Raw genomic sequence first — 26347 nt, forward strand, 5'->3', positions numbered from 1 at the left:
ACCCTAACCCTAACCCTAACCCTAACCCTAACCCTAACCCTAACCCTAACCCTAACCCTAACCCTAACCCTAACCCTAACCCTAACCCTAACCCTAACCCTAACCCTAACCCTAACCCCTAAGAGATAGTTACCAAAGTGCTTATTCCGACAGTTTCACCCACCCTGACTGCCGCATCGGACCAGCTAACAATTTGCATCAGGGGCTCGACGCACACAACAGGGGTTAGCGCGCTTTGTAGTTTAGCCCAAACGATTTGCGATTTGATTTGACTTGGCCCTGACTACACTTATCTTGAGCTCGACGAGGAGCAAAGACGGTCGGCAGACAGGAAGATGGACAACTTGGCTTAACGAGCGATGCCAGCTTCGCTCGATCCAACGCGCTGAGCGACGGAAGCAGTCATCCTGGCACACACTTTGACTGCTCGAGTAAGAGTTGGGTTTTGCGATATGGATGTAATACTATTAGTGCGGAACTCTATGAAGGGTGAACATGGTAGAATGTGTTTGATACAGTCACCAAGATGCTAGAGCTTGGCGCGGAGGAAGTCGCAGTAGTCGGCGGTGGCTCGCTCAAATGCTTCTCCGACGTAGATGTCAAAGTGCCCCATTTCTTCGTAAAGCTTGACTGTGCTGTTCGGCGCGTTCTTGGCGTACTTGAGCGTAGGTCCAGGCGGCGCAACGGAATCCTTGCCGCAGATGCCAAAGAGGATGGGACTTTTGATGTACGAGGTGCGCCAGCCCGGGTTGTAGAAGCCGATGTGGAGAGCGAAGCGTGCGGCAACATACTTGGGATCTGTCTCTAGGCGTTCTTCAGGGACGATGAGTCTGTAGTCCATGGCTTCGGGCGAGTTCATCAACGCAGCTGTTGCGGAAGAAAAAGGAGGGTAGCAGGCATAAGAAAGAGGCGGGTTAGTTGCACATGTGGGTCGGTAGCAAGCTATCACGATAGACGAGAACTTACCTGAGCCGGGTTCGCCTGCGAGCAGCACGGGCACGATGTTATTTCCGGTCGAGAAGAGATCCCTGATCCCGAGAGCGGCCAGCTTGAAGAGCGGCAAAAAGCCGACGGTGCGGCTCGAGTGAAAACCAGATGTGAACGGGCACTGCGCAATGATTGCTTTGATGCTAGGATCGTAGCTACCAATGTAGGTAACGTGGCCTCCACCAAAGCTGCTGCCGAAGATGCCGACCCTTGTTTCGTCAACACCTTCGAGATTCTTGGTGTAGTTGATAGCCGCCTTCCAATCCTCCTGCTGCAAGCTGATATCGAGAAGCTGGCGAGGCTGGCCTGTGCTTCCTCCGAAATGGCGGTAGTCGAAAGCGACACATACGATGCCTTGCTCTGAGAAGCGAGCGGCATATCGATCCAGCCCGTACTCTCTTATGCCGCCAATGCCGTGGCCTAGCACGATAGCTGGGTACTTGCCAGGGGTGGCATTACCATCAGCGGAAGCAAGAGGGGGTCCAGTTGGGCGATACACCCAGGCGGCGCAGCGATCGGAGCCGGGGCCGGAGGCGAAGGTGACGTCCTCGCGTTGGTAGGCTGTGCTAACTGGCGCTGTCATATCTGTTGGGGCAAGTTTCCCGAGCAAGTGAATTAGCAGGAAGGTCGAGAAGGTCGAAGTGCCGGATGGAAAGTAGGAAGTGGTATGAGTGTAAGGATGGAAAGTTGATTGTGGGGATATTTGTAAGTGCGCCAGGTTGCAACACCTCGAGAAACACGGAGATGGCGCCTGGTTCTTGTGTGACTGCGGTGCAAGTAGCTTCTTGTGTGACGGTGCTAGAGGCGTGCAAGTCTATCGTGAAAGCGTTCGGTCTGGCGTTGCACTGTGGGATTTTCCGGTCCCTACAACGCCGATGCAATCCATTCGACGAAGATGGTTCGACAACGGATGCGGATGGGGCGTAATCTCAGGCAGCGAAGTGCCAACCATGCACGCGTGAACTGCAGACGGATCCGCGGCACCGTCGAGAAAAGCGCGGAAGCAGAGCGGACAATTGCATATCAGCACCCCAATGCTGCAGAGCTGAACCAAGTTTGTGGAGCGGCAACGTGAGGTCACCACCTGCAATTAGCTGGGCGGTGGTAACTCGCCGAGGGTTGCCACTAGTGCTCAGGCCAACTAGCCTATCGTGTTTCCCATCCACGAAAGCTCAGGGTCCAATGACGCCTCACGCCAGATTGCAGTTGCTGTTAACCGACTTGGTTGCAGCGACAAAGCTTTTCTGACTTCTTCTGGTTTTGACCTGATCGTCGTTCGTTTCATCTCAGCAGTGCTCGTGGGTACTGCCATTCCTCAATGCAAATGGCTCGCTAGCTGCAGGCTCGCCATGTAGGAAAATGACGACTGCAGGCGCTTCCAAAGACGGGCACCGCCGATCATCGCCCTCCATCTCATCTCCAAGTACCTTACAACGCTCAGCGAAACGTCCACGACCGGCTACAACAACCAGGTCCTTTACATCCCCGCATCAACAATCTCATCATGTCTCCATCCAAAACTCACTGCGCAAACAAAACGCCCGACCGACTCGCGAACCAGTTGCTCCCCAACCTCCTCCTGAAATCACCCGGACGCACAATGTAGGAGCAAAGCAATCAGACGCCTCTTCCAACAAGCGCGCCATATCCAAGCTTCCCACACCCCGTTCCGCGACGCTAGTACCAAAACGCCGCTTCACACGCAGTCGCGCAGGATGCAGCACCTGTCGAACGCGCAAAATCAAGTGCGACGAAGAACGCCCTCACTGCCGCCGCTGCCTTGAAGATGGTCGAACGTGTCAAGGCTACGGACAAGAGCAGCAACAAAGGCCCAAGCCCTCAAAGGAGATGCTGTCGCCGTCTCAGTCTTCGTCTCTACTGTCAGCGTTGCCACCAGCTCTTTCCTTATCACACCTGCCAACGGACGCAGCTGACCACCAAGAGACAACAACTTGGCACGGTTTCAGGTCAACCAATGTTATGGAGGCAGTCACGTCACATTGTCCACTTCCAACTACTTCTCCACGACATCTGGACGACTGGCTGGATCTTTTGTGCTCTTCGATCGCCAACGACATTCCCCAACCTAGCAGCGGCACCGCCACGGACAGTATCAAAGTGCAAAGTGATCTTGCACACGACGACAAGCAAGGCACTCTTCAGTCCCAAGCTCAAGCACAACATGCTGCTTCATCGGAATCTCAGAAGAGCACTCCCTCGCAGGGTGCTCATTCATCACCCCATTCGGGCCTCTCGGCGTTAGCAAGCGCCGCTGCTGGTGTTCATCCTGTCCCAGCTCACCTAGACTCGCCGGCGTGGTTGAACGAGGAATGGCTGTCGATCTTGACAGCCTCTCCAGCAGACTCCTTGGACAATCTCGGACATCATACTGCTTCTTCACCGCCCGTTGCGACCCGCTCCGCACTTCCTGCGCTCGAACGCATATCCGAGTCTGACTTACAGCGGCGCATACGTGCTCTGTGCGTAACCAAGGTCCAGCTCGAGTCAGTTTCGTTCTTCTTCAACGAAACAGCACGCTGCTTTCATCTTTTGTCCGCAGATACAAATGTATGGCGAATCTTTTTTGCACAGCTCGCCTCTGAATCCCCCGTCATCCTCGACCTTGTGGCCTGCTTGGGTCTCACTCATCTCAGTCTGGCCCAAGATCCACGCAAAAAAGGCCTCGCACATGCCCACTTCTCACGCTGCAAGACTGAGTGGGACAGCAGCGTTGGCACACTCGACTCTCCCAATGCCATCCTTCACGCTGCAGAGCGCATCACCACTGCTCACCGGGTCCTTGAGCTTCTGGCTGGCACCATCCTCATTGCCCATGTCGAACAGTTCAGTAGAGGCTTTGCCACCAGCTCGCGTGCGTACACAGCGTTAGCCATCACGGTGATTCGCAAGGCACTCTCTTCAAAATCAGGACTCTGGCTTTCTGAGCTCGATCAAGGTCCCGGATCCGCCTTCAGATTCTTTGTTCGCATCCTCTTGTGGTGGGAGACCATGTCGCGCACCATGGGACCGGCAAGCGAGCAAGGTGACATGTCCGACATCTTTCAGCACGTCTTCCGATGGGAAGAACTCGGCGATCCAGGCCAGGATCCCATCGGTTGTTCGATGCAATGCGTCGTTGGATGGCCCCTTGACCTGCTTGAAGCCGTTGAACGCACAACTCGAGTAAGCCGCGATCCCGAGATCTTGGCCTTCCAACCACCCATTGCCACTTCGCCGCCGCTTGTCATGCCTGCAGCGTCACTATCGCATATTCTCGAGGGATCTATATCATTGCAACTGCAGCAGCAAGTCGATGCCATCGAGACACAGATACGACTTGCGCGGCCCTCGTCGTTGGTGCAAGACGACAGCATTGCTGCCGAGCTGCGATACCTCATCTTCGAGTGTCTTCAGTCCGCGTCGCTCGTCTACCTTTGCAGGACGATCCTGAAATCAACCGATGCTGTGTGGTTCGAGGTTGACAAAGTCACTCGCTTCCTTGAACGCAAGCAGCAGCGCACCGACCAGGCAAATCCTGCCCATGCTTCTCGTTTCGTGACCGCTAGTAGTACTGGCATATCCAACGCAGATTTACAGCTGGCGCAAGCGATGGAGGCTCGAGGCAAGTGGTGGATTCGAGCGCCAGACGGTGCACTGATTTGGGCCTACTTTCAATGTGCTTCCGAGATCTTCGGTACCCTCGATCCTTCTGCCGAGATTCTGCCATGCAGCAAGACGCTTCCAGAGCGAATCCAGATTGGTAGTGGTGACTCCGTTCCTCTGGCACTGGGCTCACAACTTACACTTGGCTCTGATGTCTATTGTGCCTTCGCACAGTCACGCACCGAGAGACGTCAACGTTGCCGGAGATCATTACTTCTATGGGAGAGATTCGACGAAACCCAATGCATCTTTCTCTGTCGCCACTTGATCAAAGCCATCTGGGATCGGCGCGATCTTTACGAGCAGCAGCACCTTCACTCTGCCGAAAAAGGAGCGAGCGAGACGGGAACAGATCCCCCGAAAGCCCCGTACGATCAGGTCTCTGAACTCAAAGATATTTGCCGACAAAGGCGTTGGAAGCAGCCGCTCATCTTCTAATCCGCGTACCTCTATATCAGATTGCTTGGTCTCCTCAATGTAGATTTCAAAGGGCCTATATATGCTGTCGGGTAGGGACAATGATGACCAACATCCGCTCGCTACGTCCCCCGCGCAGAGTAAACTTCATGTCGCTGACGCGCATCACTCGGCCTTTCACGGTGGGTAGGGATACAGTACGACAATGGACCGCTAGTCTTTGTTTGCGACAGTAGCTCTTGGTGACGACTGATCGCCCTTGTTCGTATTGAAGCGAAGTGTCACCTTGTAGCCCGGTGATCCACAACGCGAGCCCGATATTGGGTGTCGAGCAGAAACTTCCCGAAGTTCGTCCTTGAGTGATGTTTCATCTGAAGTAGGAGTCCGTTTGGCAGGTGCAGCGATGATACTGTAGTTCACTCCAGCGACAGAGAGCCACAAATAAAAGAGTCCAGACACCCCACAGGCGGGCGGGCGTCGAGTGGGACCGTGATGAGAATTGTCCCACCGACGCTACCCGCTCAGATGGTTATCTAAACCCACCTTGCGTCCATCGCTGCATTTCGATGTAGTCAGCACACAAGACGCCGTCCTCGTACCAAGCCACCCTCGTTGCAGGCCCACCTGAGGCTGTGACGAGCTGCTGCGCTATAGCGTAGTAGTCTTGATACCTGTCGGTGCCCGGGCGCGAGTTGAGTACCCACCACCTTGGTACTGACTGGTATGGGGGGTTGTTGAACTCTCAGTGAGTGGACCGTGCGTGGCGCGCAGCGTTTTTAAGAAAGAAACATGTCCAGTAGGGCGAGCATCATGTGGCCGCGCTCGCTTGGAGGCACGTCGAGCCGCTTGCACACCTGTATAAGCGAGGTGAAGCCCTGGTTGCTAGTTGGCCGCGGCAGTCTCCCACCCTGCACGCTCGTACCTCTCCGGTGGGAGCTCATTGGAATGTAAAAGCAGCAATGGCGTGCAACAACACTTGTTTCCCCGCAGCTGGAAATTGCGGTGTATCCACTTGGCGTGGGGATTGTACCAGCAGGTCAGGGGACCCTGTCTCAGCTTGTGCCCAGTGCCGGTGGGAATCATGCTGCGGTCGGCCTTCATCCCCAACCGGTAAGCCGACTGGGTCGGGTAATGTTCCCAGCGTCCCGCAGGCGCGCTTGTTTCTGTTATAAAGCTCGACGATTCGATCGGACAAGCTGCCTGGTGAAGACCCAACAGGCACGCCACACCTTACACGCACGGAGAGACACGAATCAGAGAGAGCGATAGATTCCCACCATGTCGCTGCAGGATACAGTTCAGAAAGTGCTCGACGCTGCCACGGCCGACGTTTCGCAGCCAAACGGTGTTCCTGGTGCAGTGGTGTACATCGCCGACAAGACGGGCAAGGAGATTGCCTGGGCTTCAGCGGGAGTCAAGCAAGCGGGTAAAGTGGCACCGATGACCAAGGACTCGGTGTTTTGGATTGCCAGTTGCACCAAGCTCATCACCGCCATTGCCTGCCTGCAGCTCGTCGAGCAGGGTAAGCTCGACCTGCAGGATCCCGTCACGCGCCACGTGGCCGAGTTCGAACAGGTCACGCTGATCGACGAGCGCAAGCCCAAGCAGGTGCCTACGGTGTGGAACTGCCTCACGCACACGTGTGGCTTGGGCTACTCGTTCTTCAACCCACAGCTCAAGGACTTGGAGGCAAGCAAGGGTCGGAGGGTGATCGACAGTTTTGATGCGTCCAAGCAGAGTATTTTGGGTCCTTATGTTAGCGAGCCCGGTACCGAGTGGGAGTACGGCCTTGGGATCGACTGGGCTGGCCGGGTGGTCGAACAGGTCTCAGGTCTCTCGCTCGACGAGTACTTCCAGAAGAACATCTTTGCGCCTCTCGGGATCAAGCACGCCAGCTTCCTGCCGAAGACCGCTGGTCTGGCGGACAAGCTGGTTGGGTCGCACTACAGAGACACGTCCGGGATCGTCTCTGCCAACGAGCACTGGATGCAGGCGGACGAGTCCAAGATCGAAGTGCAGTACGGCGGGGCGGGATTATGGGCAAATGCGGCCGAGTACTGCCAGGTGCTCGTCGCGCTGCTCAACGGCGGCACACACCCCAAGAGCGGCGCCAAGATCCTCTCGAGCCAAAGCGTCGACGAACTGATCAAGGAGCAGCTCCACGGCAAACTGGCCGACGACATGGACCGCGAGTTCCCCAACACCGACCCCCAAATCTCCAACTGGTTCGAAGGCTGCACCGTCAAAGGCATCCCCAAAACATGGGCCCTGGGAGGACTACGCTTGCTCGTCGAACATCCCATGTTCAAGCGTAGCGACAAGTCCCTGTTCTGGTGTGGCATCCAGAACAACTTCTGGTGGGCCGACTTTAAGGACGGCACCTGCGGCATGGTGCAGTCGCAGATCGGACCTTTCCTGGACATGGGCACACTCGGAATCTTGGCTCAGATCGAACCTCAGGTGCACGCCGCATATGCTTCGTAGGCCCGTTCACGTAGGAGGACCCCATCTTGATGGAATCAGAACCGAGACTGGCATGACAATCTTTGAAAGTGCAGCCTGGATCAATGGATCAACCACACAAACGAAGCGGCAAGACAAAAAAAAAAGATATAGCAAACGCAGATACGCATTTCGTACAATAATCAAAGGCATGGGAATCAAAAGCGCTACAGAAACAATCCAGTGAAACGACCGATCTAGAACTTGGCGCGGGCGATGTTGCTCTTCTTGACATCGAAGCGGTCGAGGTTCATGACCTTGTTCCAGGCAACGACAAAGTCCTTGGAGAACTTGTCGCCGTTGTCAGACTGGGCGTAGATCTCGGCGAGGGCGCGGAGCTCGGCCTGCGAACCAAAGATCAGGTCGGCACGGGTGGCAGACCACTTCTTCTGGCCAGACTTGCGGTCAACACCGTCAAAGAGGTCGCCCCTGCCGTCAGCAACCTTCCACTCGGTGCTCATGTCGAGCAGGTTGACGAAGAAGTCGTTGGTGAGCTGGCCGCGGCGGTGGGTCAAAACACCGTGATCCGAGCCGTCGTAGTTGAGCCCAAGAGCACGGAGACCGCCGATGAGCACGGTGAGCTCAGGAGGCGTGAGTGTGAGCAAGTTTGCCTTGTCGACGAGGAGCTGCTCGGCACGGACGCGCTCGGTAGACTTGCCGTAGTTGCGGAAGCCGTCGACCTTGGGCTCGAGCCACTGGAAGGTGTCCACCTCGGTCTCCTCTTGACTGGCGTCGGTGCGACCGGGGGTGAAGGGTACAGGCAGGCCAGAAGCCTTCTCGAGAGCGGCGTTACCAGCGAGAACAATCAAGTCGGCGATCGAGATCTTCTTGCCGCCCTGGTTGGACGAGTTGAACTGCTGCTGAACCCCCTCGAGCGCCTTGAGTACCTCGGCGAGCTGGGTGGGGTTGTTGACTTCCCAGTCCTTCATGGGCGCAAGGCGGATGCGGGCACCGTTGGCACCACCACGCTTGTCCGAGTCGCGGTAGCTGGCAGCCGAAGCCCAGGCAGTGGCGAGGAACTTGGTCGGCTCGACACCGGTGGCAAGGATGGCCTGCTTCAGGCCAGCAAGGTCGCGGTCATCGACCAGAGGGTGGTCGACGGCGGGGACGGGGTCCTCCCAAATGAGGGTCTCCTTGGGCACCTCGGGGCCGAGCCAGCGGGCACGAGGACCCATGTCACGGTGGAGCAGCTTGAACCAGGCGCGAGCAAAGGCATCGGCGAACTCGTCGTGGTTCTCAAGGTAGCGACGCGAGATCTTCTCGTAAGCTGGGTCGTAGCGGAGCGAAAGATCGGTGGTGAGCATGGTGGGGCGACGCTTCTTGGAGGGGTCGAAGGGGTCGGGAATGATGGCGTCGGCGTTCTTGGCGACGAACTGATTGGCACCGGCGGGCGACTTGTCGTGCTCCCACTCAAACTCAAAGAGGTACTTGAGGTAGAGGTTGGACCACTCGGTGGGCTTGCTTGTCCAGACGACCTCGGTACCGGAGGTGATGGCGTCACCAGCCTTACCAGAGCCGTGCTTGCTGGCCCAGCCGAAGCCCTGAGCCTCGATGGGAGCAGCGTTGGGCTCGGGACCGACAAGCTCGGGGTTACCAGCACCGTGAGTCTTACCGAAGGTGTGACCACCAGCAATGAGAGCGACGGTCTCCTCGTCGTTCATGGCCATACGACCGAAAGTGGTGCGGATGTCATGGGCAGCAGCGACAGGGTCGGGCTCACCGTTGGGACCTTCGGGGTTAACGTAGATGAGGCCCATGTGCGAGGCAGAGACCGCTTCGTCGAGGTTGCGGTTCTTGAGGTCGTTGGGGTTGCCGCCCTTGTTGCCCTCCTCGTAACGGACGTCGTTGCCGAGCCAGGTAGTCTCGCCACCCCAGTAGGTAGACTGGTCGGCCTCCCAGGTGTCGGCACGGCCACCAGCGAAACCGAAGGTCTTGAAGCCCATGGACTCAAGGGCGACGTTACCGGTGAGGAGGAGCAGGTCAGCCCACGAGATCTTGTTTCCGTACTTCTGCTTGATGGGCCACAGGAGACGACGAGCCTTGTCGAGGTTTCCGTTGTCTGGCCACGAGTTGAGGGGAGCAAATCGCTGCTGGCCCTCTCCACCGCCACCACGACCGTCCTGGACACGGTAGGTACCAGCAGCGTGCCACGCCATTCGGATAAAGAAGCCGCCGTAGTGACCGTAATCGGCAGGCCACCAGTCCTGGGAGTCGGTCATGATCGCCGTAAGGTCCTTCTTGAGAGCATCATAGTCGAGGCTGTTGAAGGCCGCTGCGTAGTCAAACTCGGCGTTGAAGGGATCCGACTTGGCCTGGTGCTGGCGGAGGACGTTGAGACGGAGCTCATTGGGCCACCAGTCGCTGTTCTTGGTGCCGAAGCCGGCAGCGGGGACGCGCTTGCGGTCGAGGTTGTGGGCAACTGGGCACTCTCCCATGATTGCGTTTTGAAGTGTGTGGCTAGGTGCGATAGAAGGGAGCTAAGCGATAGAAGGGATGACTGATGACAGGCGTAGGCAAAGAGAAGCGATCGTCACTACGCAGACGGAAGAGGAAGAGGATGATGACGGTCTGTCAGAATCGGAGGTGGAAGAGAGTAGATGTGGCGTGCGGACGTGACTAATGGCAGACATGGCCGAGATATATACGAAATCACACGGCAGGCGTACGGGGAGAGTGTGAAAGACATGGCGGCGACGGGCACTTCGGGGAAAGTGGCGGAAAGCCAGAGGCTACCAAGGTACCACGGATGCCATGGATGGCGAATGGCTGAGCAATCGACGAGTGCAACAGCGGAAGCAGCAGAGCAGCTAAGCAGCAGGACATCACGGCGAACGGCAAGACTTCATCGGCGAAAGCGAAGGCAGCAGCGACGCAACAGCAGAGAGCAGCAAGTTGGCAGTAGAAAGAAATGGAACATCCCCCGCTCGCCTCAACCGAACCGGAAAGGAAAGGATGGCTGGTGCGCGCGCCAAAAGCAAAGCTGACCATTGTGTGCTGCCGAGAATCACAGCACAGGTGCAGGTAGTCACAGCAGTCGTGGAGGCGTGTCGTAATGAAATGTAATTGCGACACTTTCGATTGGCCACCCGGCTTTCCGGCTTGGCTTCGGTCGCCGCTCTTTTTGCCGCCTGGGGTGGGCGAGCTGCAGAGAAGTTGAAATTCGGCGCTCTACAGTATACTGCATCGAAGCACTCATCGCCAGAATTTTGAGTTTAATCGGCTTTCCCCGACCGCTGCCTATGTGACCTCACAGGTTTTCCGCGTGTTTTTCCAAGCCAACAAGTCGATGCTCAAGGCTCGTGTGAAACATGTGAATGCTGCAGTTGCTGCTGCTGTACATTTCCAACTCTTAGCTCAGACATTATTTCCGAGATCGGGCAATCGCGGCCAAGAAGTGTGTGGCTCAGCAGCTAAAATCGGCGTTTCCTGTACCATAAGAAGGCATGTGCATCCGATGGTTCGCCGAGTCGCCGTCTGTTCGGTGAGTGTCGAAGCTTCTATGCGATCTCTATCTTTGCTCAGTCTCATACTCAGCTTCATCGCGGCCGATCATACTGTCCCGGGCCACGCCACCCGCCATCGCGATTGCGAAGCTGCTTATCAACGGACGATAGTCGAGTCATGGTGGTTTGCGTATGCGCCGGCCGATCTGTGATGCTCCCGTCTGAGTCAATGTACAAGTGGTCCTTGATAGACTCTCCGGTAGCGTTTCCAGCATACGCCCGGCACGATAAAGCTGCCAACCAGAAACACCGAGGTGTAGTTCATGTTGGCGCTTGTCACAGGCCACGTAGGCGGCAACGATAGGAAGACACACAACAAAATCGTAAACCCGATGGTGAGTAAGTTCGAAGAGACCGTCACCCACGTGGCCATCTTGAACCGTGGCTCCCACGCACTGTCGCACTCGCTTCCCTCGCTCGTCTTGTCGTCTTGGCTCGCCTGGTCCGTGGAGCAGCTTGCGTCCTTTTGTCCGGCTTTGCGCCTGGCTACCAAGCAGACGTAGGCGACAATCGAATAAGACACCGCCAGAAGCAGTGTGGGCACCGAGATTAGAGCGTTGAACGCCGCCTGATTGCCGATGTAGATCAGGCAGATCAGGCTCTGCACCACCAGCGATAGCACTCCCGCACGCACCGGCGAGTCGAACCTGCCGTTGATCTTGCCAAAGTAGTGCGACAGCGGGAAGCCGCTCTGTCGAGAAAACCCGTAGATGCAACGGCTCGTCGCCATGACCACATCCGTCACCGTGATCAGCATCGCCACCAGTGGAATCAGCAACAGTACGATAGCTCCCTCTCGTGACGTCTTGATGCGCAGCATTTCGGCGAATGGGAACCCCGTCGGCGTCGAGATGATCTCTTCGAGCGGAGGCAGCGTGAAGACCAGCACCAACGAGTACCCCAAAGTGATCACTACGCTCGTCCCAAACGAGCCGAAGATGGCGATCGGAACTTGTCTTGAAGGGTCAGACATCTCCTCCGAAAAGTGACACGCTGCGTCCATGGCCGTCGTGGCGAGCGCAGCTTGAGAGAGGCCAAGCACCCAAGGAACAAAGTTGTTGTTCCACCCGGACAGGTTGGTGATGTCCACCAGTGCAAACTCCACCGTGTTGTAGCTGCCCCGTGTCTGGATCAGCAGCGTCAAGACAACCGCGAGCAGCCCCACCGTAGACCAGGTGAACGCAAACACGTTGAGGCGCGATACGAACTTGCTGCCAAACGCCGATACCAAAAAGACAAACGTAGCAGTTGCGATCATGCACACCGACACATGCCATTTTTGGATCACGTACCCAGGAAACGTGAGGTTGATCATGGCCAGCACTATTGTCGACACCATGACCTCGCCCGCAACGCTGAGGAACAGGTAGCCTAGCAGCACGAGCCAAGACGTGATGTACGATAGCAGTCGGCCGTGTAGGCGATACACCCAGGCCGCTTGGCCCGATGCGCACGGGAACTGGGATGCAGGTTCAGCAATCGTGATGCACCCAGCCGTGTTGCAGAAGGCGACAATGACGAGACCCCATACGAGCACGTTGGCTCCTCCGCTTGCGAGAGCGGTGGCAGAAGTCGCTGAGTACGCCACCCACGTTGCAAGCGTCGTGTAACCCAGAGCAGTCGCCCCGAGCGTGCTGAGCTTCTTGCCCAGCATCGCCTGGCCATCAGTACGATCGTATGCTTGCTCCTCGTTGCCGTCACCGACATAACGGACGGGTGCTTGACGATCCAATTCGTTTACGGTGATTTGGGGCTTCGAGCTTGCATCATTCAAAGACACATCCTTGTCATCCGTCCCCATCTTGAAGCGCAGGTGAAGCAGAGGAGAGGCGCGGCAGTTTCGGTGGCTGAAAGGACCTTGCGAGAGTACTCGACTCAACGTAGACAAGAGTTGCGTTCTAGTTATATCGATCAAGGAGCCGCCAGCCACATGATGCACGGTCGGTCTGCAGTGATAAGGAGCACGCACCCTGTGGGGTAAGAGTGTATCTCTATCCGAGAGTAGAAGCATGCAAGCTTATCGACCCGCGAGCAGATCTAAACCGAGAACTCGTCACGTCCAACAGCGCCGCGCACGTCGCACAGGCGGGAAGCGATAAGCAATTCTCAGGTCGAGCCCACGTACATACTGTATTTCGATTCCAAGAGCGCTTATGGTGTGCTTTAACCGATTCACGTGGGGAACAAAGGTGGGTTGGCGCCCGTTATACACTCTCCTCTTTCTCTCTCTCTTTTCGGGACCTCAAATTTTGTCGCGGGAGATGCGACTTGCTGCGGTGCGGTGGTGCTGCTAATTGACGTTTAAGCGTCCACGCTGATGGCACCTGAATTCCGATAAGGCTACTTGCTACGCGCGTAACTGTAAAGGAGCCGTTGTTGATGCAAGCGACAGCTTTCGATTGGCTGATTGTTTTTGACCAGCAAGCACAACGGGAAGGCCAGCAATACCTCCCGGTGGTGTATGTACAGAGTGGCGAGAGAGGCTGGATGCTCGCTGAGAGAGAAGGAGCTGTCAACGCGCGTAATTGGACAAGCGAGCCAATCGGAAGACTGCGCTTATTCGCGACGGTAAGCGACGCTTAGATTAACAGTCCCTCAGCTTGCGTGATAAGCTCCCGCGCGTTTGCTGAGTCCTGCTTCTGCTTCATACCTCTTCGCTTGACAACAGCATCCTGGCCTGTAGTGACAACGAAACCCAGTCGGCAGCCAAGACTGCACTGCTTAGAAGGCAAAGCGCATGCACGGCGCGGCCTTTCTCGGCTCCTTCGTTAGAGCTTCGGAAACAAATTGTCCGCCCGGCCTTCTTGTCGAGCTTATCGTTCAGGCTCCCATATACTGCGTCAATTTCGCCCAGTCGAAGCAACCACAAGCGTTCGAGCTCAGACCAGAACCTGAATTCGTTTATTTAAGATCGTCCAGTCTCCTGCTTGTCTGTCAGCTTCGACACCTATCCTGCACCCTTCCACCGTGTTTGCGCCGTTTGGTAAATCTTCATCATGGCACCCACAGCAGTCGATGTTGCCGGCACCGCTGCCATCAGTTCTGTCGGCATTGCTTCCAAACCCACCAAGCAGGTTGCTGGCTCCGAACTGCACCCTTTGGACGACATCACACCCGCGGAAAATAAGCTGGCAGTCGAGCTGCTGCGCGATTTCCACCGAAACGATGGCTTCGAGCCCTGGTTCAAGATGATCCAGCGTCAGGAACCTCGTAAAGCGATGTTGCTCCCTTGGTTGGACGCCTACCATGCCGGTGAGAAACCTGCACCTCTGCCGCGCAAGCTCGAGAGCATCTACATCGAGCCAAAAACGGCCAAGATTCACGAGGCCATCATCGACGTTGCATCGCAAAGGATCGAATCGCATTCCGTGGTTCCTGGCAACCACAGAACCAATCTCGACATTACGCAGCTCGAGGCGTTCGAAATGGCCATTGTCAAGGATCCGCTCGTCAAGCAAGCACTGCAGGAGCTGGGCCTGGACCCCGAAACGCCTGTTGCTTCGGATCCATGGATCTACGGTGCTGACTCGGTCGAGGACCAGCCGTTCTTGATGCAGTTCCTCATGTATCTCAAGCCGCCCAGGACGGGTCAGGACGGAGACTCGTTCCACTACTCGTGGCCTCTTCCGTTTGTGCCTGTCGTCGACGTCAACTCTGGCAAGATCACCCACGTTGACTGGTGCTACACGGGCGATTCGGCCGACGGCATGGTTCACACCTGGAAGCAGGGCTGGGCCAAGGCCAACATGGAGGAGCGCGAGTACATGCCTCATCTGCAGAAAGATTTCCAGCCTCGTGCTGGTCTCAAGCCCTTGATCGTCCAGCAGGCCGAAGGTCCTTCTTTCACTGTCAATGGCAAGAGCGTCGAGTGGCAAGGATGGCAGTTCCGCATCTCGTGGACCGCGCGAGAGGGTCTCGCGCTGCACGACCTACGCTTCAAGAACCGCTCCGTGTTCCACAGACTGTCCATGTCGGAAATGACCGTGCCGTACGGCGATCCTCGCCCTCCGCTTCACCGCAAGCAGGCTTTCGATGTAGGGGATGCCTCGTGCGGGTTCACTGCGAACAGTCTCAGCCTGGGATGTGACTGCCTCGGTGCTATTCACTACTTTGACGGACACCTTGCGCTGCCAAACGGAGAACTTCTGCAGCAGCAGAACGTCGTGTGCATGCACGAGGTCGACGATGGACTGGGGATGAAGCATACCAACTACCGAACCAACAACCCGTACGTGGTGCGTCGGCGCACGCTCGTGCTGCAGACCATCATCACGGTGGCCAACTACGAGTACATCTTCCTGTGGCACTTTGACCAGACGGGTGCCATCTCGTTCGAGGTGCGTGCGACGGGGGTGCTGTCGGTCTCGTCGATTGATGCCGGCAAGACCTCGCCTTACGGAAACGTCGTTTCTCGAGGTGTGTTGGGTACCAACCATCAGCACATCTTCTGCGTTCGTGTGGACCCACGCATCGATGGCGATGGCAACACGGTGCACTACGAGGACAGTGTGACCATGCCATTCTCGACGGAGGAGGACAAGCTGCTCAACCCTTACGGCACGGGCTACACGGTGCAAAAGACAGTCCTCGAACACGAGGGTGGAGCCAACCTGGACCCTCTGAAGAACCGAACGTTCAAGATCACCAACCCGAACAAGATCAACGCAATCTCGCAGAAGCCGGTCGGGTACAAGATGCACCTCCCGGCGACGCAGCTGCTGTTGGCGCATCCGGACTCGGTGGCGTATGCACGAGCCGAGTTTGCGCGTCACCACGTGTGGGTGACCAAGTACCGCGACGACGAGCTGTGGGCCGGTGGCAAATGGACCAACCAGTCCAACGGCAAGCAGGGAGGGTTGGAGACGTACAGCAAGCACAAGGAGTCGACGGTCAACGAGGACATTGTGCTGTGGGCCGTGTTTGGGCTGACGCACAACCCGCGTGTTGAAGACTTCCCCGTCATGCCGATCGAGTCGTTGATGATGTCGCTCAAACCCAACGACTTCTGGGAGACGTGTCCTATCCTCGACATCCCGACGAGCACTCAGGCGGCCAACCAGTCGACGTTGCTCTCGCACAAACAGGCTGAGGCCGATTCCTGCTGTAAGAAGTAGACCGTTCTGCATCGTCATCATAATCAAAATCACCGTTGCGGATCCGTACAAGCAAAGGGCTCGTGCAAGCCGACGATGATAAGCAGTGAGCGGCATTGTCGTGCAGTGATCTACGAGTGCGAGACCTGGCTTTGACCGTCATGCAAATGGGGCTGAGCCAACCAGTATCCAAAGCTTCACGTTGGCTGTCGGCGAGTGCACCGTTCAGCTCCTTCCTATCTATTGAGAATTTGTACGATCCATTCGTTTGAGCACAAATCTAATTACAAATCTAATTAACACTCTTGAAAGCGGCGAGCAGCCCCAGATCGTAACCGGCCTTGAGCAAGCCAGCAAGATGAAACGCCCAGCCCATCCTGCCCATGTTCGCAAACCAACCTGTCAACGAAGGTCCCGCCGACTGTGCCAGCGTCTGCACGGTGTTGACCAAGCCCAGCACTCTGGTTCGCTGATGGTCCGGAATAAAAGCGGTGAGAAACGCTGATCGAGGCGCTTGATCCATGGACGACGTCGCTGCTCTCGCCACGATCAATGCCGATGTCATACCCAGACTGGAAGGGAGGGGGATCAATGCCAGGAACACGTTGGCGGGCAAGTGCGTGACCACCATGGTGGTAACCAGACCGAGGCGTTTGGCGATGCGTGCCGAGAAGAGGTTGGACGTGGCCGACATGAGCAAAGCGACCGAGAGGATGCTTCCGAGCGAGGCGAGTTCTGCGTTAAACTTGCGCGACAGGAACCAAGAGGTCAGCGTCTGCGATGCCATCCCGCTCCCCAACGAGTCGATGGCAAAGAGCGTGCAGAGGAGTGCGAAGCGAGCGTGGCTGAAACCTTGCTCCTCGGGATGTTGCTCGTCCGATGATGAAGGAGGTGGAAGCAGTGGATCGCGTTCGTTGGCTTCCGTCGGGCGTGAGGGAACAGCGTTCCGAGTCGTCGACGCTTCACAACGCGGACTGAGCGAGAGCGAGAGCAAGAGCTTGACCAGTCCCATGAGCGAGTAGACGACAAACACCCATCGATAGTACGCAACGAGCTGCTCGCCAGCATTCGCGTCCACCACCTTGTTCAACAGCCCACTCAACCACGTCGACAGACTCGCCGCAAATGCGCCCGTGACGACGTACCATCCAAACAAGCCTGGTCGGTGCTGTTTCTGCACCAACGCTGCCAGGATGCTCTCCTCGACGGCTCTGAACGGTCCGATCTCACCGCCAGACGGACTGATGACGCCAAAGATGGCGGCGACGAGCAGGTAGTTGACGTTGGTCGCAGTCGCAAACACAAGACCCGAGATGAGCATCGACAGCGCACCCAGACGCAGCGTGTTGCGCCGACCGAGCAGCGAGTCGGCGACGAAAGTGAGCACCAACGAGAGCACAAAGTCGCCCACCAGCGTCAGCGTTAGGAATCGACCGACCTGCACGGGTGTTTGGCCTAAGGCAGATAAGAAGAGCGCTAGCACCAGCGACGACGATCCAAACGCCGTCATGCGCACGAACCGGGCTGCCAGCAACAGCCACACATCACGGGTCCATGGTTGTGCTGCCTCGCCATGGTTGTCGATTCGAGGTCCTTCGAGCTGATCCGTGCTGGTCGGCATAGTTGGTGTCTCAGAATCGTGCGCAGAAGAGCTGATTCCGGAATGTTTGCAGAGGTCCGAAGGGATTGCGTCCGGAGGTTTCGCACTGACCTGTCCGCTCCTGCCAAACGGAAAAGCGCCACAAGAATTGAGGCATCGAAATCTTTTCGAACTCGATCTACCGCGTTGCGCAACAAGATCGGCGATTCTGATCAAAGCAATTAAGCATTTTCGGCGCTACACCGCTACGCCCCTACGCCGCTAGTGCAGGCAACTAACGGGTCCTTAGTGCCTACCCTTTGTTTGCGGGGCTCCAATTTAGCTCGGATGAAGATCCCTAGCGCCACCGAAGTTGCCGCCGCCACCGTCGCTGCCACCGTCGCTGCCACCAGCTACCAAATTGCAGTGCAGCAAGGTATTCCGACCCGTATTCCGCGGGCATCTGTTTGCGGAATACGGACCTCGCTTGTGAACGGCCCGGAGCAATAGCAAGCATGCCCTATTTTATTATAGTTGGTGGGGTTCACATGCGGTCAGCGTGGATGGTGCACGAAATCGAAACGCCCAGCGCGCCGCCAAGTTGAAGCTTGTGAAAGTCGTCGCCGTGCAAGGTCACATTACACAAGGCGCAAGGGCTGGGCTTGGTACCCCGTTTGGCAGCAATCGTCTTGGAAAGGGCGCTGTATGCAACTTCGGCAGTAGAACCCCGAGCGAGCTGCCGAGAACCCTGTTGCCGAATACATCGTTGCGCGCCCACGTTCCAGCCCAAGAATCATGTTTGCGTCGTTAACCGATGGGGTAGCCTAAGGAGTCGGAATAGGCAAGTCTGAGCTTGATTGTTGATGATCGACTGCATGCAAGCAGATTGCAACTCTTCGTACTACCATGCTGTAGAAGAGCACGACATCGGCTTGTGGTGCATTAGCTTGCTCTCGGCGCACAGCTGCTGTGGCTTCATGCAGTCTTGTCTCGAGCAAGGAACCAGTCTAGCCGAGGCTGCGGTCCCTAGACTTCAGTCAGATGCACTAAAAGAGGGGAAACTGACAGGAAAAACCGAGGCTAGCTTAGCGTCAAAATGCAATTCGCGCATCCTTTTTGTTTGCTTGTTCATGCATCGTCGACTAGTCGATGAGACCGTCCAATTTCACGGTGTGCAGCATGTCACTACTGTAGTGACAGTGCAGCGTGACTGTCTTGTTCCTCGTGCTTTGACCCATTCGGCACCACTTGCGGAACATGAATATCCGATCTTCTAGCTCTGTTCCTCCGCTCGCCCGAAGTCGCCAAGGTTTTGCCCGCTTCGCTTGAATTGCGACCAGCTTCGCTCGCATCTACCTCGCTCCGTACTTGCATTGCACTTACATCGATCGTTACCTGCACGCTGATCTGACAGGATCTGCCTAGCAGCTGGTGCATCCAAGCTTCTGGCCCGCAGTTGCCCGTTCCGACAGCTGTAGCGAATGTCTATATAAATTCTTGCCGTTGCGAGCAACTATTGTCTTCTGGATCTCAACACCCTAGCCCCCCTCACTTCCTCTTCACCGCCATCCGCGCCATCATCATTTGTTCGAGCTCGAGATCATCAAGATGAGGTTCTTTCCACACGCTCTGGTCGCGCTGGCAGTCGCAGCCACCGCTGCTGTTGCTGCGCCCATGGAGAAAAGGGCGCAGTACCCCGACCCCAACGACGATCCCTTCTACTCGGCACCAGCCAACATCGCCTCGTTCTCCAACGGCCAGGTGATCCAGTCGCGCTCGGCCACCACCGACCTTGGTAACCTCAACAACGCCACCTCGTTCCAGCTGCTTTACCGAACCACCAACACCTCGGGGCAGCCAGATGTCACGGTCGCGACTGTCTGGGTCCCCGCCAAGCCCGTCTCGCCGGCCAAGATTTTCTCGTACCAGGTGTATGAAGACTCGTCGCAGCTCAACTGCGCTCCATCCTACAGCTACTTGACTGGATTGGACCAGCCCAACAAGGTTACCGTCGTACTCGACACGCCCATCGCCATCAGCTGGGCGCTCCAGCAGGGCTACTACGCCGTCTCGGCCGATCACGAGGGTCCCAAGGCCGCCTTCATCGCTGGCTACCAAGAGGGCAGGGCCATCCTGGATGGTATTCGTGCTTTGAAGAACTTCCAGAACCTGCCTTCGAGCAGTGCTGTCGGCTTGTACGGTTACAGCGGTGGTGGACATGCCACTGGCTGGGCCGTCAACTTGGCCGACTCGTATGCTCCGGACGTCAACATCATTGGTGCCGCGTACGGTGGTGTGCCTACGAGCACCCGCGACATCTTCAACTTCCTCAACGGAGGCTTTTTTGCCGGGTTCCCCATCGCCGGTGTGTCTGGCCTCGGTATGGCGTACCCCGAGCTCGAGGACTTCATCCAGGCTCGACTCAACGCCAAAGGAAAGGAGACGATCAACAAGTTCCGCAGCCGTGGTTTCTGCCTCGCTCAGGTGGTGACGAACGATAACTTTGTCAACATCTACTCGCTCGTCAACGACAGCAACATCCTCAACGAGCCCGTCCCCTCCGAGGTGCTGGCCAAAGAGACGCTGCTGCAGACCCAGGCGAGCTACAACGTCCCCGTGCCCAAATTCCCGCGATTCCAATGGCATGCGCTCTTCGACGAGATCGTTCCCTACAAACCGGCGGAGCAGTACGTGCAGGAGCAGTGTGCCAAGGGTGCAAACATCAACTGGAACGTAAGTATCACCGCCAAGCCGAGTGGCGTCGACTCGAGCTTGCCCGTCGCCAACAGAGACAGAAGCTGACCTTGTCTTTGCATCCTCCCCTTTCGCCTTGACTTTGCAGGTGTACCCGATCGCTGAGCACGCTACTGCCGAGCTGATTGGCTTGGTGCCCGGCATCTACTGGCTGAGCCAGGCCTTCAACGGCCAAGCCCCCAAGGTGGCATGCGGTGCCGGCATTCCCGACATCGCAGGCTCCAACACGCCACCGGCACAACAGGTCCTCGGAACCGATCTGGCCAAGCAGCTCGCTAGCCTCAACGGCAAGCAGTCCGCCTTTGGCAAGCCCTTTGGCTCCTACAAGCCTCCGTCTTCTTGAGCTAGCCCGAAAAATCCAGTGCAGTCGAGTCGAGTCGAGGCGAGTCAATGGGTTTCTCGGTTGATCCGATCCTTTGCTTGTCATGCTCGAATCTCTTGTGTTCGACTCCTCCTGCAGTGACCGTTCCTGCCGACCACATTCGCAATGGCTGTGGGTGTCGTCGAGCTCATGGTGTAAATGCTGTATGCTATTTTGATGGGAATCCACGTTGTGACCGGTCAAGACGAACGGTGGTGGTGTAGTGGGTGGATCTCATGCGTGTGAACATTGAGCAAGATGAGCGAGCATCCGACGCTTTCGGCACCGTTCCGAACGCCAGCCTCTGCAGTCGCGCTCTGTTTCTGACACGCGCCTCTTCCTAGATTTCAGGTGCCGAGAGCAGCTCCAGAAGCTTACTCGCTCACCAGATCGAGACGTGATTCATCCGAACAAAGGCTGTGGCTGCGTGTGACTTCCCGGGCAGCACGGCCCTCTCTTTTGCAGTCAAATACAGTTGTGAAATTTCGCAAAGACGCCGAGATGGAAGTGCTTCGTGGGTGAGCATGTGTGTGTCTGTGTGCCTGTGTGCCTGTGTCTCTGTGAACGTGTGTCTCTATGCGTGCTAGAAAGTGTAAATCGCCGTGTGCGCGTGGGGCGTCGTTGCATGTACTGTATTTGCAGCCATTCCATCACTCTGCCACATGTAATCTCACGAACAAACGCAAAGCCAACCAATTTTAACAGAGCACCGAATCGGCCAAGAGAGAAAGAGAGAGTGGGACTCCAACCGCTTTGTAGTCACACTTCCTGGTTTCAGCAGCTTCGGCCAGGACAAAGGGAGCGGAGGCTTGAGCTCAAACATGTTTCGGCCTCCTTCCGAAACGCAGCAACAGCAACAGCAGCAGGCAGCACGAATCGGCTTTCAGGTTGCGTGGGAGAGGCGAGGCGAGTGTCCCCTGTGTGTGCCGGTGGGAAGTTGGCTCAGCCAAATGAAGGCGAGTGGCAAGCGGGTGGCTTGCGTGTTGGCTATGCTGCAGCTCATGTCAGCGCCGGCAGCGACCACTTTCTTTGAAAAGGCTGCGCATCCACGACTCCGGGCTTGCTTTCGTACCTTATCTTTGCTGCCTGGGCTTCTCCTTTTCGCTGGTCTCAGCTTCCATACCCCGTTCTCATTCAACTCCTGCCTCTTCCACCGCCAGATGGACTCCGACGACGACCTCATCGTCGGGCAAGATCTTCACGAATCTCACGTCGAGGGCCTCTGTGACTGCCATTCTGAGTGCTCTGCTTGGTCAGACTGGTCAATTGACCGTGCTGTGGACGACGCTCAGTACGACGACGACTTACACGACGACAGGATCCAGCAGTTGCTTGCGGACGAGGCACAATCCGTACAACGAGCTCTCGAACACTTTGCCTCTAATACTCAACTCGGCCTGCCCCTTTGTGACGTATACTTCGACGAAGAGTTCGATTTCCTCGACGATTTCGACGAGGACGACCAAGACTTCAGCTCAAAGGCGATCCGCGATCAAGCTGCGTGGAACAGCCAGTGCATCGAGGCGACTCATAAGTACCGCCTTTCCACAAAAGAGCGTCGTCATTGGAGACCCACCGAAGCCATGTCGCCCAACAAGAAAAAAATCAAGGTCGAGGAGGATGCGCTCGACCTGGCTGCCACGCTGCCCCTCATCCGAACATCCGCTAGGCCCACCACCTTGCGCCAGGCTTGGCAACAGAAACACCACGAAGCGGTGGTCCGCCTCGCGTCCAGCTTGATTGAACAGCGCGCCAGCGCCATTGCTCACTACAACATCGACGGCATCCGAGAGCTGTGTGCTGCCTTGCGTCATCGCTTCCTAGGATACGAGGCTATGGGCCTTTCGACCTTGGCCGTAGCCGACGCTAAGCGTATTCTAGAGCTCACGGGCAGGTTTGGCGGCGATGTCGACGTCGAAGTGGACGAAGACCTCCTTCCCGTCCTCGCCTCAATCGACACCATCGCCAATCCGTCTGACACCATTGTCCCGTCCGATGGTGTAGACCTCCACCGTGGTCTCAAACGGTCTGCCAATGACACGCTCGGCGGGTCGCTTTTGAAACGCACCAACGCTGGAACCGAGACGCCCATGCGCAAGTCGACTGGAATTATCCAGCTTCCCGTCGAGGTCATCTTGATGATCGCCGAATTCCTCCCCACTCCTGATCGCATCAAGCTGGCCAACACGCGCTACGACTGGCGAAGCATCTCCGAGCTCTGGCGCTCGCTCGAGTTTGTCCGCATCAAAGGCACCGCGTCCTTGAACAAGGGCTGGCAGCGCGACACGATCGATGCATGTGTGACCGCCATTCAGACCTGCCAGCGAAGGAGCCACAACCAGCTCGCCTCGGTCGTTCTTAAAGGCTTTCTGCCCTCGGGCACCGTAGGCCACATTCCCGATGTGCTTCAGCCCAGCAGCAATACGCTCAGGTACCTGGCAATCCCAACTTCCGACCAGAAGCAGTGCTTCACTCAACTTTACAAGCGCTCAAGCAACCTGTCCGGCATCGACATCCGCGTCAACTTCGATGGAGAGGTGCGCGGCGAGATCAATGGCACAAGTCTCTTCTGCGGAGGCAAGCTTCCTTTCAAGCTCAAGACCTTCATCAGCACACAGATGATCGACTGTGGTGACATTGCCCCACACATGGCTGGCATCGAGGTCGTTCAAGGTGTCAAGTACCTCAGGCAGAAGCAGCTCAACTTTATTGACGGCATCGTCCGCGCTGCACCCACGCTGATTGAATGGCGTGACGACGTCGATGATAAGTGGGACTTCAGCCGGGTCGTGCTGGGCGACTATGGCGTAGGAACCGAGCAGCTGCCCAAGGACGCCATTGTCTTCCCCAAGATGCGCAAGCTCTCTGCGTTGTGGGCCGAGCACTTTATCGAATGCGTCTTCCCCGTGCTGGAGGAGGCACGTTTGAACGCAAACCGCGGCCACTACTCGCTCGGCTCAGCCGCATCGGACGTTCAGTCGCGCGTCGCAACCATCATTCTGAAGAGCCCTCTGCTCAAGAAGCTCGATATCTTGCTGCCCCCCAGCGCCACGGAGCAGCGACAGATCTTTGCAGCTATCAGCGAGCTTCCCAACCTTGAGGAGCTCGGGCTCTGGTCGTCGGGCACACTATCGCTGAGCGGACTTGTTGAGATTCACAAGTCGGGCGACGACAGGGACACGTTCCTCGTTCTTCCTTCTCTCCACACCCTACGACTGTGCAGCCGCCTACACCAGGGCAATGCAGGTCGAATTATGGATAAGGAGATGTGCGAGATGCTACTGCTGCGCTCGTATCTCAAGCGAGGCTGCAGATTTGCCAATGCAAAGACGCGAGCGGATGCCGCCATACTCGCCTACGAGGTGTCTGGCTCTTACCCTGGAATGAGCAAGACACAGCGCAAGAAGGCGATCAACGCCTCGGCCGACGCTGCGATTAAGTCGGGCTACAAGGGTGACTATACGACGATGGCGGATGGAAGCAAGCGCGAGAACTTCAAGGCGATCCTGCCTAACCTCGTGGTGACGCGCAGCATGTTCAAAAGCCTGGATGACAGTCCGTCGCTCATCAAGCAGCTCGTTGGACGTCTGGTCGAGGTGGACGCTACGAAGAATTTCGAGGCCTTCAGCGGCAACCACTCGCACTACTATTGATCTCGTCTCGGCACAAGGTAGCCGCTAGCTTTTCTCTCTGTCTCCGTCTGTTCGTCCCAAAGAAAACTTTCTCGTTTGATTGATCTGTTTGTTAGCTCTCTGCTGTTGTCATGGTTTCAATGTTTGTTCAATGTGAAATTGCTTTTTGGCTCGAGAGAAGACGTGGAGTGCGATGGAGCAGCCAAGCTTGTCGATACGAAGTTGATTCTGAACGAGTCAACGCCACCGAGCGGCTCTGCTGGCTTGAAGCAGAACCTCGGTCTCTTTATCCATCCAAAAGTCTCACGGTATTCTAGCTGGGCCTTGGTCTAAAAGATTGTCAGCGTAACAAGCGTGCCTCTGCCCCTTTCTGCACACATCAACGACTTTGCGAGAAACACAAGATGAACGATTTCAGATTCTTCCTTGCTATCAAAGACAAAGGCAGACAGAAGGTTGGCCGATAACTGTCCTCGCGGCGTCTGGTGCGATGTGGTTTATTGGTTGAGCGTGTTGAGGACAGCCGAGTACGCGGGCTTCTTCTGGTACGAGCCGTTCCAGAGCAGCGGGTTTGTGCTGGATCTCCAGGAGAGGTTGTCGCTGACACCCCAGAGGGTGATGCCGACGCAGTTGCTCTGGTTCAAACAGGCCTGGGTGGCCTTTGTGTACTGGTCGGTGCCGGCCTGGGCGATGTCGAGTTCGGTCATTGCGCACTCGGGGGCGGCGGCGCAGAGGGAGCTCATGGCGGCACCGACGGCCGACGAGTCCGGGAACGAGCCTTTCGTGCTGAGGTGCGACTGGGAGCCGATGCCGTCGATGGGGATGCCCTGGGACCGCCACTGTTTGACCTTGGAGACGAGGCCGCGCAGCTTGGCGTAGTTGGGGTCGTCGAGGTTGTAGTCGTTGATGTAGAGCTTGGCGTTGGGGTCGGCGGCGCGCGCGGCGTCAAAGGCGATCTTGACAAAGTTCTCACCGAGCACCTTGTAGAAGACGCTCTGGCGCATCGAGCCGTCCTCGTTGAAGATCTCGTTGACCACATCCCAGGCGTAGATCTTGCCCTTGTAGCGGCCCATGAGCGTGGCGATGCGCTGCTTGATCACGTTGGTCAGGTCCGTCGGGTCGGTGATGCTCTGCACCCACTGCGGCAGTTGCGAGTGCCACACCAGCGTGTGTCCGCGGATGAGCTTGCCGTTCGACGTGGCATAGTTGACCAGCGCGTCTGCACCGTCAAACGTGAACTGCCCACGACTCGGCTGAGTGGCATCCCACTTCATCGAGTTCTCCGGCGTCACCTGGCCCATCTCGCTCTTGATGATGCTGCTGACCGCAGAGTTGGAGAGCGTGTAGCTGTCCGCGCATGTGCCGATGTACTTTCTGCCCTTGGCCCGCATGGCAGCGTCGAGCGTCGAAGCGGCTCGGGTGGTGAGCGTGTGGTCCGAGACCGAGTCAGAGGGGATGACTGATGCGGATGCCGACGCCGACAGAGTCGACACGCCGAGGAGGACGCTAAGCAGGCCGAGCGAGTTGGTCTTCATTGAGCGGGTTGAGGTTGTGTGTAGGGGGCTGATGATGTGTTGGGATCGTTTCACTGTGGTTCTTTGCTTGGTGGTGATTATATACGCATGATGACCAGCAGCGTTGAGTCTCAGGTGCGCACGCCTCAAAAACGGCTCCAATGCGACACCTAGCTGCTCATCACCATGCCCTTCGCGCCGTGCAAGGAAAGAGCAGCCGCCCCCACTGCAGAAGGGCGTCGTATGCATTCGACCGGCAATCCACCGAGGGTCAATCAGAGCGCTCAGCTCTCGCTTTCAGCGGTGCGCAGCGAAACGTCTCGACCAGCGCGCCGGTAACGA

The 26347-nt window shown here is 56.9% G+C and overlaps 10 protein-coding genes across 10 annotated transcripts; 5 read left to right on the plus strand and 5 right to left on the minus strand.

Moving 5' to 3' along the window:
• Positions 1-529: 529 nt before the first annotated feature.
• On the minus strand, positions 530-1570 carry EX895_006379 (uncharacterized protein; the record flags this gene model as incomplete). The annotated part of the gene is made up of 2 exons (XM_029886971.1): positions 530-867; positions 967-1570. The coding sequence occupies 2 exons, from the start codon at positions 1568-1570 to the stop codon at positions 530-532; spliced, it is 942 nt and encodes a 313-aa protein (XP_029736463.1).
• Positions 1571-2967: 1397 nt separating this feature from the next.
• EX895_006380 (uncharacterized protein) lies at positions 2968-5088 on the plus strand (the record flags this gene model as incomplete). The annotated part of the gene is made up of 1 exon (XM_029886972.1): positions 2968-5088. The coding sequence occupies one exon, from the start codon at positions 2968-2970 to the stop codon at positions 5086-5088; it is 2121 nt and encodes a 706-aa protein (XP_029736464.1).
• A 1257-nt stretch (positions 5089-6345) lies between these two features.
• Positions 6346-7551, plus strand: EX895_006381 (uncharacterized protein; the record flags this gene model as incomplete). The annotated part of the gene is made up of 1 exon (XM_029886973.1): positions 6346-7551. One exon carries the CDS (start codon positions 6346-6348, stop codon positions 7549-7551), a length of 1206 nt encoding a protein of 401 aa, XP_029736465.1.
• A 215-nt stretch (positions 7552-7766) lies between these two features.
• Positions 7767-10004, minus strand: EX895_006382 (uncharacterized protein; the record flags this gene model as incomplete). The annotated part of the gene is made up of 1 exon (XM_029886974.1): positions 7767-10004. One exon carries the CDS (start codon positions 10002-10004, stop codon positions 7767-7769), a length of 2238 nt encoding a protein of 745 aa, XP_029736466.1.
• Positions 10005-11238: 1234 nt separating this feature from the next.
• On the minus strand, positions 11239-12873 carry EX895_006383 (uncharacterized protein; the record flags this gene model as incomplete). Its single annotated transcript, XM_029886975.1, has 1 exon — positions 11239-12873. One exon carries the CDS (start codon positions 12871-12873, stop codon positions 11239-11241), a length of 1635 nt encoding a protein of 544 aa, XP_029736467.1.
• A 1195-nt stretch (positions 12874-14068) lies between these two features.
• On the plus strand, positions 14069-16186 carry EX895_006384 (uncharacterized protein; the record flags this gene model as incomplete). Its single annotated transcript, XM_029886976.1, has 1 exon — positions 14069-16186. One exon carries the CDS (start codon positions 14069-14071, stop codon positions 16184-16186), a length of 2118 nt encoding a protein of 705 aa, XP_029736468.1.
• A 271-nt stretch (positions 16187-16457) lies between these two features.
• EX895_006385 (uncharacterized protein) lies at positions 16458-17786 on the minus strand (the record flags this gene model as incomplete). Its single annotated transcript, XM_029886977.1, has 1 exon — positions 16458-17786. The coding sequence occupies one exon, from the start codon at positions 17784-17786 to the stop codon at positions 16458-16460; it is 1329 nt and encodes a 442-aa protein (XP_029736469.1).
• A 1566-nt stretch (positions 17787-19352) lies between these two features.
• On the plus strand, positions 19353-20841 carry EX895_006386 (uncharacterized protein; the record flags this gene model as incomplete). The annotated part of the gene is made up of 2 exons (XM_029886978.1): positions 19353-20477; positions 20587-20841. The coding sequence occupies 2 exons, from the start codon at positions 19353-19355 to the stop codon at positions 20839-20841; spliced, it is 1380 nt and encodes a 459-aa protein (XP_029736470.1).
• A 1178-nt stretch (positions 20842-22019) lies between these two features.
• Positions 22020-24512, plus strand: EX895_006387 (uncharacterized protein; the record flags this gene model as incomplete). The annotated part of the gene is made up of 1 exon (XM_029886979.1): positions 22020-24512. The coding sequence occupies one exon, from the start codon at positions 22020-22022 to the stop codon at positions 24510-24512; it is 2493 nt and encodes an 830-aa protein (XP_029736471.1).
• Positions 24513-24988: 476 nt separating this feature from the next.
• Positions 24989-26026, minus strand: EX895_006388 (uncharacterized protein; the record flags this gene model as incomplete). Its single annotated transcript, XM_029886980.1, has 1 exon — positions 24989-26026. The coding sequence occupies one exon, from the start codon at positions 26024-26026 to the stop codon at positions 24989-24991; it is 1038 nt and encodes a 345-aa protein (XP_029736472.1).
• Between the last annotated feature and the right edge of the window lie 321 nt (positions 26027-26347).

The sequence above is a fragment of the Sporisorium graminicola genome, chromosome SGRAM_9 (genome assembly GCF_005498985.1).
Source record: "Sporisorium graminicola strain CBS 10092 chromosome SGRAM_9, whole genome shotgun sequence".
Taxonomy (NCBI): domain Eukaryota; kingdom Fungi; phylum Basidiomycota; class Ustilaginomycetes; order Ustilaginales; family Ustilaginaceae; genus Sporisorium; species Sporisorium graminicola.